Genomic DNA, 14,103 nt, shown 5'->3' with positions numbered 1-14,103 from the left:
ACAGATTTATATGCCACTCCCTTCTTTTTCCCTCCCCTTCTGTTTTGCAAGTACCACATTTTGGGTACATTTATACCCAGCTGAAATTAGAGATCATGATGCTTATTTCTGACTTGATAGGAATTTTTGATTGTTTCTAAAAGCAGTATAAGTCAGATGTTAATTTTGACACTGTGTCTTTCAGAAGATACCAAAGATACAGAGGTTCCTGCAATACCTCAGAATAGCCAATTGACCTGGAAGCAAGGCAGACAGTTACTGCGACAGTAAGTAGCATTATTGGATATTGGTGTATTCATACTTTTCCTTGCAGTTTGAGGAGCTCTATGAAACAGAGTAACTGAGGTGGGCAAATAGTGATTTGTTCTATAGGACCTTGGAGTCTTGAGCTTTAAGCAGTACAGAGTAAGGTTTTCCATGTGAGAGTGCTAGCGAAGCTTATTTTTCCTTAAATGATACAACAGTGACATTCATTTTTAACAGTGAAGACTATGTTTCCTTTTTCATCAAATATCCTTTCCTCTTTCTTCCTTCTCTGAACGTATCTAGGTATCTTCAGGAAGTAGGTTATACAGATACAATATTGGATGTACGCTCCCAGCGGGTAAGGTCTTTGCTTGGGCTCTCCAATTCAGAACCAAATGGTTCCGTAGAGACAAAGAACTTAGAACAGATCCTGAATGGGGGTGAATCTCCTTCGTCAAAACAAAAGGGACAGGAAATCAAAAGGTAAGTGAAGAGATAAGAAATGCATGAAGTTTGTTTGCTTAGGCATTGATACGCACTGCTCAGTTCACATTGAAATTTTGGCTGGAGAGCCTGTGAACACCTGTGGGTGTAGTTGACCACAAACGGTTATGAACTTAACTGAAGTTGATTATACATAAGAACATACATGCCTAGTACATACATGTATGTTACACTAACATGATATACAGGAAGATTGTGTATTGATGTTTAGTTATGTAATATAATCACTTTGGAGTCGTTATTTTAAGGAAGGAGTCTGTTTAATGGTGCTTTTGTAATAAGGACTTAAGCAGATATAGAAACTTCTTAATTCAGCGGTGTCTTGTTTTGCTGGTTTTTAAGTTCTTAGGCTGTCAGGTAGCAATTTTGTTTAATCTGGGTGAGCTTTTAAATCTCTTGAGGATGTAAAATGGATTCTCTCTTAATATTTTTATTTATATAGGAATTCTGGTGATGTTCTTGAAACATTCAACTTCTTAGAAAATGCAGATGATAGTGATGAAGAAGAGGAGAATGACATGATAGAAGATATTGCAGAAGGAAAAGAAAAGCATCGGATAAATAAGAAACACAAAGTAAAAGATTTTTTTTCTTTTTATAATAGATCTGAAATTCCCTTTCAAAAAGGAATTTTTTCTCTGGAGATGGTAGAAATATGTAATGTCGAAGTATTTGTTGCACTTTTGTTATCGAAGTGGATTATATGCAGATGCATTGCTAATAGATTTGGTGGTTTGCTTAATACATTACATTGCAAACTTCAAAGTAGCTAACCAGGCTGTTTGCAGATATGAATGCTGCTTTGGATTTTCCTGAATAGTTGGAAGTGTGAGATTGAAGAGTGGATTGATGGAAACCTTAAATCTCCCAAACTGATTTGTCAGGAAGGGGTTTTCACCATACCTTGGACTTCTGGTAAAGAGATTAGTCAAGCATTGAGTTGAATTCCTTTTTTTCTATAAAAAATCTGGTAATAAGATTATCAAGTAAATCTCTAAGGGTGTATGAGGATCTTACACTCACTTTTTGACTTTGGACCAAGCTTTTTTTTTATAGAAAACAAAAGGATCATTTATAGTTATCTTTATAAAAATGGTCTCTTTCTGCAACAGTAAGAACATTCTGCAAATAACCTCATGTGGAAAATTTCTTGAATGGAAGAATGAAATAAAACTTTTCACTGATGCCTTAGTAGAGGGTTTGTTTTTTTTTAAGGTGAAGATATGGTTAGAAATAGTAAAAATACAGTTTTCTTAAAATGCTCTGTATTTCAAGCTTATGCTTAACACTGAAATAGAACTGGAAAGCAAAAAGAAGGAAAGGCTTCTGGACCAGTAGAAGGCATTTTTCGTAAGCTCTCTCTGCAGAACCGTTGATAGGGCAAGAAGATCAATAAAATTTTCGAATTCTTGTGTTAAATAAAAAAAGTGAAGGCTGGGGTGTATGGGATTTTTGTTGCTAAAGCTAGTGTCAGTGTTCGTTTTATTTCCTAACGTTCAGCAGACTGCACTGTTCTCTTTTTTGTTTTGATAAACCAACTGAGATAACAGTTTCTTCTTCTGCATTTTAAATTGAAAAATGTTTTCCCCTGCAACAAATCACGCAGTGAGAATAGCCTATATATCTTCTAACCTAAATGACTAGAAGATCTTTTTATGATTCAAATGCAGGAAAATATTTATCTTCTTGCAGATTGGTAATGAAGGTTTAGCTGCTGACCTTACAGATGACCCTGATACTGAAGAAGCTTTGAAAGAATTTGACTTTTTAGTGACAGCTGAAGATGGTGAGGGAGCTGGAGAAGCTCGAAGTTCAGGAGATGGAACAGAGTGGGGTAAGACACTAATAAAAGCATTTAAATATAAAGGAAAACTTGTTCATGATACTTCCTAAGAATTTTGTAATACTTACTAAAAACGGTGTGGATGTGTGTGTGGATGTGATGACAAAACATTGATGCTTAGAAAGTGATATATTGTATGGTGAAACTTTCCTGGTTTTTATTGCATATTGCATTGTTTTTATTGCATTTTCAATGAAACCAGAGCAAAGTGAGGCAGTGCATTTTAGGAGTTTGTACACACTTGTGACAGCTGATTTAACTGCAGCAATCCCATTGCTACCAAAAAACTTATATCTGAGACAAGAAAGTGGGAAGGACGAAATAAAACATAAACTTAGTTTCATCTTTCAAAATACGTTTTCAGTTTTGCTGTATGAAGACAATTTTCCTAAGTTTTTTTGTGTATTTGTAACTTACTGTTTAAATCTGTCAAAGACATACCTACAACTGTAGTAGCAATATTTTTTTCACAGTATGTCACTGATTTTAGTACAGTGTTCTTTCCTTAAATGGGCATTTAAGGATACAGTCCATCAGATCTTGGGATTGTGTTACTTTTTAAAGATCAGTGAAAATATGACAAGACTTCTCTGTTAACTCACAAATAACATTTTAAATACTGTCCCACTTAATACTTTCTAAAATAAAATAATAGAGTCCCTAAACCAATTTATTTAGTTATTTTAAACTCTATGAAACTTGTTACTTCAAATATCCAGGTCCATCCAGTTAGTTATTTATGTTGAGGGGAAACTTAATTTAAATGAATATGTGCTGTTACTTCCTAAACAATTGCATCAGTCATAAACTGAAATATTTCAGTTAAAATCCAAATTTTTTTCATAGTTTTTTCTTTCTTCCTGTTTTTGTTTTCCTGTCATTAGCCTCCTTCTGTCACTTCTTACCTTTGTAAACATTTAAGCATTCTGAAAAAAGTTAATATTTACTTCTCTACTTAGTTATAATGCTTCTATTTCGTATCTGGAAAACATCTGATGTTTAGGCTCTAAATATATTGCAGAGTATTACCTGTAGGTCCAACTTTCAATATCCTAAAGTATTTCAGCACCAAATTTGATAGTTATATTTTTTCTGTTGATGACTTCTTCAAACCTGTGTTTGAAGTGTTTTGAAGTTTGGATTGCTTTTCTTTTCTGCTGTATTATGGCTTTTTATGAACATAACATTTTTATGAATGCAATATATTTTATATGAGTGCTTTAGTTAACATACTTTGAGTGTTAAGTTAATTCCAAACATTGTGATTTAAAGTGTCCCATCATGGAACATGTTTTACTTAGGAACAGCTTATCTTCAAAATAGTGAAAGATGAGCAAGTTCAAGCAGTGTTAAATGAAGAGCCAAAGTCATGTGACATGCTAAAAAAATATGTACGGTTTTAGATTTAAAAAAAAAATTCCTTGTGGTGATCTATTATCGAGAAAAAATGCATGTATATCTTCAGTTTGCTTAAGCAAACAGCAATATATATGTATTATTATATATTGTGCTACATATTGCAAATGTCACTTATTATGTAGGCTCTTCATTCTGCTTATGGTTTCACGTGTTCATCACTGGATTTCTCTTCCCCATGAAACACAAATGTTCTCTTCACAGATGGACCATAAGTCAGAGAATGACTGTGCCCAGAATACTGAGTGGCAGTGTGTGACTGAAATTCACAGTCTCTTGGGCCATCTTCAAAAAACTTTTAACAAATAGAAAAGTTTAAAGCCAGTTTTTCTCAAATCAGTTACACAGGTCAGTGGACATCTAGGGTCCTTGGTGCTGTCCTGTATCAGTTTAGTGCAAGGAAGGTCCCTCTTGGGGGCAATTGCAGAGGTCTTCTAGTTACTTTAGGCTATTTCAGAACAGAGACATGTGTCTAGTCATGCTGGAGAGAAGCAGTGCTGGGTTTTTCTAAAAATCTTGTTTGAAATTCCTTTCACAGCCTACCCAGATAATCCGAGTTTGTGTTTTGTCTAGTTTTCTATTTGCAGCTTACATTTTTGCAGCCAACAGTGTTGGTTTTGAATATTTATGTTTGCAGGCTTGTGCTTTTCCTGTTTTCTGTTGACTGAATGAGCCCAGTTCCTTCAAATTCGTTTTCTTTATATTCAATGCCCTATTTGTTTTGCACTCTTCAGACATTTTCTAAACTTCCAGTGTGGAACACAGACTGAACATGTTACTTCAATTTTGTCATTACCTGCACTGTCCTGGTTTAATGCACTGCACCTTCTAAAATGTACCAAAATGACATTTTTTAGAATAACATTACATTGATGTTCGATGTGGTCATCTTCTGGTTCAGTTTAATCCTAATCCTTCTCTGCAATGCTGAAACCTAGCTGATTATTTTAATTTTACTAATGGTGCTTTGGAATTTCAGTATTTAGTTTTAATTAGATTTTAATGGAATTTTCTTTTAATTGACTTTTAGCGGTTTTGATTTTTTTCCTCTTTGACTGGGCATGTTCTCTGACTTACCTTTCTGTTGTTCTTGTGTTTCCTGAGTAATCACTCTTCCTCTCTGTCAGTGCTTAGGCCCATTGATCAGAAGGATTGAGGTCTTTATGTTGGCAGTTGATGTAGCTGTAGTTTGGTGTAGGATGTCATTGTTCCCTTCTCATCACCTAAGTTCTTTGTGGACAGCTCAGGGGACTCTGCCATTATGCTTCCGTTTCGTGTTTCACTGCCCTTGCCATCTCTGTATTCCACCTCTTTCATCAAGATTGTCATTGAATGATGGCAGATGCATCAGTATCCTAGGGTATCTGTCTGCTCATTCACTGTCATGTTTTGTCATGAAACATGTACTTGGAATAACACCTATTATTTTTATTTTAAGTGCATGTTACTTTGTTTCTGCTGTGTATGACTCCTCTTGTGTACTTTCATGATTATAATGGTTATAACCTCAAAAATGAGTGCAATCATATTGTAAATGTGATTGGAAGTTGGGAACTGAGGAACTAAGTCTTGTGATTTCATGCCTAAAGAATTTGTGAGTATAAAGCTAAACTGGCACACAAACCAAGTTTGGTTGGTGCCTGGTTGTCTACTAGCAGAAGTGCTTCTGCAGATGTTATATTTGCCTTGCCATATAAACAGGTTTATCTTTTTAGTAATTCTAAGTTTCCAGAAATGACTGAGAATGGATAGTTTAGAAAAGTGGAGACCTGACTTTTCATAAAGAATAACTAACTCTGCAATATTTGTCAAAAAGAAAAATATGTCTTCTGAAACTACGGTGGAATGTTGTATTTCTGCTAATTACGTTTTAATTTCTGGAATGCAGTGGGATGTCCACCTGTGCAAATTACTTTTCTTCATCTTTATGTGAAAAACTGTATTTATGGACTTCTTTCTCTGGTTATATGTAGGAGCAAAGTTTCTTTCTTGTGCATGTAGAATGAATGCGAAAGGATGCATGGTGGTTTTCATGAATAAACTGGCACTGACTTAATCAGCTTGCATTTTCATGAGAGATATAGCATGAATGCTTTTATTTGCTTATTCAACACTGGCTGAATAATTTCTTAACACTGTCTTTCTAAAGATGCAGTAATTGTTTCTAAATACCAATGATTTTTTTTGTGTATTTTGAATTATCTAACGTATACAGTTACTTATGAAGTTTAATTTGTTTGCTCCTTGGTAACAAATTAACATACAATTTTCAAATATGTAACTGATAATACACAGTGCCTTGGAAAACTGTATGAAATGAAACTTGGTCTTTTATAAACTTAAAACGGAGACTGCACCTTTAAAATAAAGATTTATTAATAACTCTTATTAATGCTCTTATACAGCTATGACAGTAAATCACCAACAGCTTGCATTGCCAATTGCTGATTTTTTTTCTTTTAATAATATGCTGCATGTAGACAAAGATGACCTGTCCCCAACTGCTGAGGTTTGGGATGTAGACCAGGGACTAATAAGTAAACTGAAGGAACAGTACAAGAAGGAACGAAAGGGGAAGAAAGGGGTAAAGAGTAAGTGCAGATTCTGAATCTTGTAATGCAACACTTTTTTGCCTATTTATATAGAAGACATTTTTTCTCATGAGTTCTGTTTGTTGTTTGTTTTTTTTTTTCCATTAAGCATCATTTTCTGTAATGGGGGCAACCAACTTTAACTTTCTGCCTGCTGAATGTGAATATTTCAAAACCTTTGACAGCCATTTCATTAATGAGAAATGTTGAAAAGACAAAAATTCAAGGTTAAACAGGTGAAGAAAAGTTTAAACAGGTTAAAAAAGTTAAACAGGTGAAGAAAACTAAATGCATAGAAATGTTAGTGTAAAAATAATGAACAGCTTGCATTTTGAGGACATTTCTACTCTTAAGAAGTTTTCTGAAAGATTTAAAATTCATCTGCTTCTTAAAGTATAATACTGTGATATTGTTATGGGACTAGTGATTGTTGGGCTTTTTCTGGGGGTGATGGTGTGGGTTTTTTAATTTACTTTTTGACTTTTTTTTTTTCTTTTTTTTTTTTTTAATATGAACTTGAACCAGTTGCTATTTATGGGCTTGTAATTATGTTTACAGTCCCAGGCATAGAGAATTAGGAAATGCCTGTAATGTAAATAAGAACTTTTTGGTGGCTTTATTTAGGAGATAATCTTTATTTTATAATGCCCTTCACTTTTCTGTGCATTTACCAATATTTTATTTGATATCTCTCTACTCCCTGAGTTTTCTGACCAGTTGACCTATTTTAACTATGTAGTTTAAACCAAACTTCAGGGTTGAACTACCTGATAAAAATACTTTTGGAAATTATGTTATCAACTGTAACTATAAAGTTCTTAGTGTATGTAGCGGTATTAAATCTGTCATCATAGAATGGTTTGGTTTGGGAGGGACATTAAAGATCATCTAGTTCCAACCCCCCTGCCATGGGTGGGGATAACCACAAGACCAGGTTGCTCAGAGCCCCATCCAACCTGTCTATGAACACTTCAGGGATGGAGCACCCGCAGCATCTCTGGACTCCTGTTCCAGTGCCTCACTACTCTTAGAGTATAGAACTGGAGCTTGTCCAGGTCCCTGTGGATGGAATCCCATATCACTTCAGAGAAGCTCCCATAGTTGCTGTGCTTTTATTTTGGAAGTATTTCTTAACCATTTCTGGAGATAACTAGTAAAAATTTTTTTTCCTCAGTTTGAAAAATTGTATGGATATACACTAACTAAATTACATGATAATTAAAATACAACACTTACTGACAACTTCTGTAATTATTAAGATTTTCATTTACTTTGTAACACCAAACAGTTACTGGTCAGTTAGTGCATGTTGGTTGTTTTTTCAGCATTTTTGCATGACTTGTACACCAACATTAACATAAAAGCTTTGACAAAGCAAAGATTTTTAGTCTTTGCTTTAATGGGAGCCTACAGTAGTCATCTGCATGCAAATGTATATCAGCATTTAATATGTAAATCAGCAGTTGACATCAAATTTGCATGAAATATTTGGTAGGATTAGAAATTTATTTTTAATACCAAAATGAACTTTTTTTATTGGAAACTTTCTTACTAAATTCTTTACATTTTATACATTTTGAACCACCACAGTAGTTGCAAAGTAACAAAGTTTTCTTCATCTAAAGTACTTTTGAAATCTTTGGTTCACAGAAGACAGTATTTAGGAGACAGCTGTGTGTGACGGTGCTGAGAAGTGACATAAGACATTGTTCAGCTTTTTACATTTGAATTCTCCTTTGGGAAACGCTGAACACATATAGTCTTAAAAGGTAGTGTGTGAGATTCTTGGCTTGTCACATTCGTGATTGTTTCTGATTGAAAATTAGCCTCTACATCACTGAGCTAATTGGATGAGAGAACTCCATGCACAGAATAAAAGTATGTATTCAGGGTTGGGCAGATTTATTTAAATATGATTTTATAGGCTTTTCCTCAGCTTTTTAACATTCTGAAACTGAGAATAATGTTTAAGGGCTTTTTTATTCCTGCTGCTCATATCTGATCATTTGGGGACTTAATCCTATATATCCCTTCCTTTGCTCTTCATTGTTTTGGCTTGTATCAGAATTTGGATACCATCAGAGCTTATCTGCATGGTAATACATATCATCATAAATGTCAAAGAAATGTGCATTAAATGTCATCTTTTGCAATACTTTAGACAGCATAAATAATAAGACAGACATTCTGATGGGTTCTTCTGTTTAATATGCATCTGTAACTACCAGAATCTGTTACATAACTGGGCAGACACAGCCCTGGTCTCAGGTATGGAAATTTTCATTCCACATGTACATGAATAAGTGAACAGAAGTAGAACTGATTCTATATTTTGATACTTCTCTAGTCTGTATCCTCATCCTTTTGGGTGGCACATCTTAATTAAGATCATCTTCTGTCAGCACATGTGTTTTCATTGAGTAATCTTGTTTGCTGGGAAGGAAGAGGGTGTCTGTCCAGGTAGTCACCATGTTATGTGGAACTACTACCTCTTTATGAAAGGATCTTTAAAAATACCCCACCAAAACAATAACAAAAAATCCACCACCTCACAACTTCAATTTCCTTTACAATATAAGCTGTAAAACAATGCAAAATCTGTTTATTGAAAGTTCCTGTGTTAAAAAACCCCAGAAGCAGAGAAACAAGCCACACCTATTCAGGACTTACTGTGATACATAGATAAGGAGTTAGGTTTGATTTCTACAAAAGCAGGCTTCTCTTTTCAGTAATATGCTGAATTTAAGGGTTCTTTCTTGCACAAATTTGATAAGATCAATTTTGGCAGGTAAGCAGGGGATGACTGTTTTTCAGATATAGCCTGTCACCTTTGCAGGTATGATAGTGGACCTCTTAGATATTTCATTTTATCAGGTCAGCATAATGTATTCTCATTTGAAATGAGAATTGAAGCAGTTGAAAGTTTTCACATCTTGTTTATATATATGTATATATCACTGTTGAAATCAAGATACTTTTACTGTTTTTCTTTAGCTTTTTGCGTTTTTTTGTTTGTTTGTTTGGTTTTTTTTTTTGTTTGTTTGTTTTTTTTACTTTCCTGCTCTTTTTAATTGTTCTGTGCTTACAAAACAGTATCCGTACTGTTCACTTTCCTACCCTTGATTCCTGGAAATAGTACAATAATTGATAGGACTGAAAAGAGATCTGAATTTCACCATCTTCATTACCATCACCTCTTCTTGACATACAAGAATCTCTGTGTTATATTCAGACATGGACTAATACATCTTTGACCTAATAAAACTCCACTTAAGGCTTCTCAGACTAAAACTTTTCATCACTGAATATTCAGTTATCTTTTTCACTTTTGATCTCTGAAGGACAGTACACTGAGATGGTACTGTAACTTTTGCTTCTGTTCATACCAGGTCAATTTTTTTTTTTTGTTCCTGGCTTTTTTTGTGGGTAAGAGTCATCCTGTTTTGTGCCTTGAACATAGTTGCTTATGCAGAGATGGCACATTCTTTTCTTCAAAAATCTCCTTGTAACATTTACTATACTTGAACAGGTACACTTGTGTCGAGGTGAACTCTCTGTGTTTGGAGACACAAGGCTTGACTCCATTTTTCTCAGAAGACTGATTTATTATGTTATATATTATACTAAAATACTACATTAAAACTATATTAAAAGAGCAGAGAGAAAAAAAAAAAAGATCAGAAGGTTACAAAGAACAAGAACAGAATAGAATGCATAACAAAATCTTGTGACTGCTCACAGCCTTGGCACAGGTGGCTGTGATTGGTCATCAATTGAAAACAATCCACATGGACCAATGGAAGATGCACCTGTTGCATTCCACAGCAGCAGATAGTAATTGTTTACATTTCTTTCCTGAGGCCCTCAGCTCCTCAGGAGGGGAAAAATCCTAGGAAAGGATTTTTAATGAAATATCATAACTACACACTTGCACTTAATTGAAAGCAGAAACTTGTGCAGTCTTCTGTAGGGGTGGCACAGTCTTGAATATTGACACTCAGCATGAAATGCACAGAAGTTGTTTGGAACAGCAGCTTCTCCTTTGTAAACTTCTCTCTGTATTGTATGATGATTGAGGACTGTTCTGAGGTTATGCCTGAAGGACAGGAAGTGCCCAAACGTACTGAAAAACACTAAAAGGCAAGGATATCAGTCCCCCAGTGAGTGACAAACTAAATGAATGGCTGCTTAAAGATAGCAGAGCAGAGGATATTTTTAGTTTCTTCTGAGTATGCTTTGGGTCCAGCTTCTCATGCCCATATGTTTGGCATGAAAGCACCTTGAGAAGATGCTTTCAGTTCAGATAGAGTAAGCATTTATAAGCCATTTCAGGCATTTTGCGTCAATGTGTTGAACGATTCATGCATATCGACATGGAGAACACAAATGGTGTTTTCCTCTGGAAAGCAAAGGGCTCATTAAAGTAAACAGTTTAGGGTCCCAGTCATGACTTTTTTTCCTGTAATTTTATTGATTGCTCTATATACCTTCAAGAATATATCTGCTCCTGGTCATCATAGGTGCCTGGCTGATGGCCAACTGTAAGAAAGATGAAGACAAGCTTTGTAGTCTGTGTGGTGTAGAGATCTGTCCATTCTAAGAGTGACTTTTCTTATGTGAGATCTCACCTGCTGGCTGCAGTATTAAGTACTATACTTCAGAAATGAAATCCTTTCAGAATAGTGCCTGTTAGAAAAAAAGACTGTTGGTTCAAAAAAGATTTCTCATTATTATTTTACATTCACTTAATCAGCTGGGATCACAGGTTTCTAGACATTCTTGTACAGGAGAGTGAAACAACCGCTCAAGTCATCTGTTTTAGAGGAAAGGTTTTGTAAGCCAGTTTTATTCTCAGATTGCTTCTGGGTAGCAGTCTTTGTATATTTAACTAGAATACTAAGTGTTCTGTGAAGAAAGGAAAAAAAATACCAAAAGCAGAAAAAACGTAAATGTAGGGAGTTTTATTACTTGGCAAAATGAGAATGTTTTGCAAATGTTAATGAGAATAGTTATATAGCATCCTTTTAGGGGTATGTGAGGTATACTTCCTGTAATTCTTTTTCAAGAAATTATTTTTGTTGTCATCCCTCTCTGCAGGGAGTTCTCCATTATCTTTAGAGAATTCTGTTGTTCATGGACACTTATTTTTGAACACATTGATTTAAACCAGTAAGATCTGAAATGATCAGATACTTTTTGAAAGAGTGTATTTTGATGTTTAACTGTTTGAATAACGGTTCTGAGTTTTTGATAAGTCATCTGTAATCATAGTATTTGTATTTTACTTTTTTGGGAGTAAAGGCTTTGGTTTAGTTTCAAATTCCTCTTCAATAAATGTGAGACGTGTCACCTCAATATAAGAACTTGTTTACTAATGCTTCCTTTACTAAATGGTCTACAATATCTCTGCTTGCAGTCCCAGGAAGGGCTGTTTTATTGGTTGAAATTTGGTTATGTTTTTTGTGATTATGGATTGTTTTCTTTAAAGAGGTTCTCTCACTGAAATACACTTTATAATTGAAGCTTGACTTTTTAATGTGGAAGCTATATCCAGGAGTGGATTTAGTAATTTAAAGATATTTTAAATTACACTTTTTTTGTTTGCTAATGTCTGCATATTAATTCAATGTACGTATAATTCAGAATGCTTTGATTCTAGAAGTTTGCTTTTATAATTATTTTAATATAATGTACATCTGCAGTTTCATACAGTGGTGGAAGCATTCTTGCTGCTATGTTTAACAAACACTTCATTCAATTTAAATACCATTCAAAGCAGGGAAAGTTAATTGTTTGTTGCACCCCCATTATGAGTTGTCTGTACTTCTGCTCTCATTTTTAAGCTTATTTTTAATTTGCACTCTGTTTTTTAATGTTAAATTGTTTAGTATAGTTAAAGTTGTGTAATATTATTAGAAAATGTTTAATTCATACATTTTTTGTTTAACTGTGAATGTTCTTTTAGTATTTGGCTTGACTTTCCAGTAGGACTATAAGATAATTTTTTTTCTCTTTCCTACAGGAAATTGTAGAATAGATCTACAGAACACAAAGGAGTTATTCTTTGATTTAGTGAATTTAAATTGTTTGCATGTAGTTTTCAGATTTGGTGTATTAACTCCTACTTTTGATTTTCAAAATATTGCTAAACAAAAGCAAAGCACTATTTATTTTAAGGAGGTCCCCTCAGTAATTTTTCTTATTTAATGGATTTTTAGACTTCAGTCAAGTCAAGCGGTAGCAATCAAATGAATTTTTGCTGCTGACATTAATTTACAGGAGTCAACAGGACAAAACTTCACGACATGATAGCTGATCTGGGCGATGATGAGATACCCCACATCCCTTCAGGAATCATTAATCAATCTAGGTCACCCTCTTCTAGAATGACTGATCATGAAGGTGCAAGAGCAGAGGAAGGTACAAAAAATTCAGCTACTTACTATATTTCAGGAGATTTCTTTTAGAAAGCACACACTGTCATTTATTATCCCCTCTGTAAAGCTGAATGCAGTTGCAGATTGCCACATTATTATTTCACTTATTCCCAAATGGTTTTATGAGAATATGGCTTGAGTTTCTGTGGCTTTTTATAACTCACCATTATTTCATAAGTTTTTTTAAATAACTTCATGTACAGCAGTGTGTTCTGACACTATTCTCTATTAAATCCCTGTTTGGAGACACCCCACCATTAGCAAAACCTTTCACAAATAGGTTATTTATTGAGGGGCAAAAAGGTGAGTATAAACATTTGATGCACAGTTTGGATTTTAAAATGAAAAGTGGTGATTTAAGTTATGGGACTAATTACTCTCCTTTCCTCAAATTTAATGTTTTCTTTTGTAAAATTTACTTGGTCTACATACACAAGTTTACAAAGACACTATTTATTTCTTTACAGATTATTTTTTTAAGTTTCAGGGTTATCATTGGCAATGAAAATTAGTGGCAAGCTATTGTATATAAAGTAAAAAATCTTGTATTTGGCTTTTAAGTTTTTTGTTTTAAAGGGATGATTTTCCTGTATTTGCTTTGAAATTAGAATATCATTATGTAAATTGTCCTCTGCTTAGAACATAATCATTCAGAATACTCAGGTGTATTCAGATTCAGATCCTCTTTTAGGATGATCTTTGACCCATAAGCACTGGCATGTATCAGCTACAGCAGAAATAGAATTTGCATTACTACTGATTCCAGGAATCTGTTGGTTCTCTTGTTCTTTTTCACCCTTGGCCTCACAAATGCCTGTCAACAGGCAAGCAGAAAACAGCCCCAAACCACATTTCAAGGAGGTTTTTTTGTTGCTCTCCCAAACTGTCATTTTACAGCAGTCATCTTATTTACTGCCTTCCTTTTCATCTTTGTTTTCATTTCCATTTTCAAGATGAAGCAGTATCAAATTTACCTGTGGAGTGCAATTGAAAAATCTACAGATGAAACTTTCTAAAACTTGTAGACGTATATTTAGGTTGTTTCTAGGTTCAGTGTTTACATGTT

General features: G+C 34.3%; 1 protein-coding gene across 4 annotated transcripts in view; it reads left to right on the top strand.

Moving 5' to 3' along the window:
- The window catches only part of STRN3 (striatin 3), a 58,863-nt gene that overhangs the window by 26,020 nt on the left and 18,740 nt on the right, over positions 1-14,103 (top strand). The window contains exons 4-9 of one of the 4 annotated variants that reach the window (XM_041484088.1): positions 188-266; positions 550-729; positions 1,193-1,325; positions 2,443-2,584; positions 6,490-6,600; positions 12,880-13,020. In XM_041484088.1, the coding sequence (XP_041340022.1) occupies positions 188-266; positions 550-729; positions 1,193-1,325; positions 2,443-2,584; positions 6,490-6,600; positions 12,880-13,020 (786 nt within the window). Of the gene's footprint in view, positions 1-184; positions 267-549; positions 730-1,192; positions 1,326-2,442; positions 2,585-6,489; positions 6,601-12,879; positions 13,021-14,103 lie in introns of all 4 variants that reach the window. The other 3 variants (XM_041484087.1, XM_041484089.1, XM_041484090.1) reach the window with 3 other exon arrangements.

The sequence above is a fragment of the Pyrgilauda ruficollis genome, unplaced genomic scaffold (genome assembly GCF_017590135.1).
Source record: "Pyrgilauda ruficollis isolate IOZ18807 unplaced genomic scaffold, ASM1759013v1 scaffold63, whole genome shotgun sequence".
Classification (NCBI taxonomy): domain Eukaryota; kingdom Metazoa; phylum Chordata; class Aves; order Passeriformes; family Passeridae; genus Pyrgilauda; species Pyrgilauda ruficollis.
The sequence above is the reverse complement of the archived record's forward strand: the minus strand, read 5'-3'. Positions and strand labels throughout refer to the sequence as shown.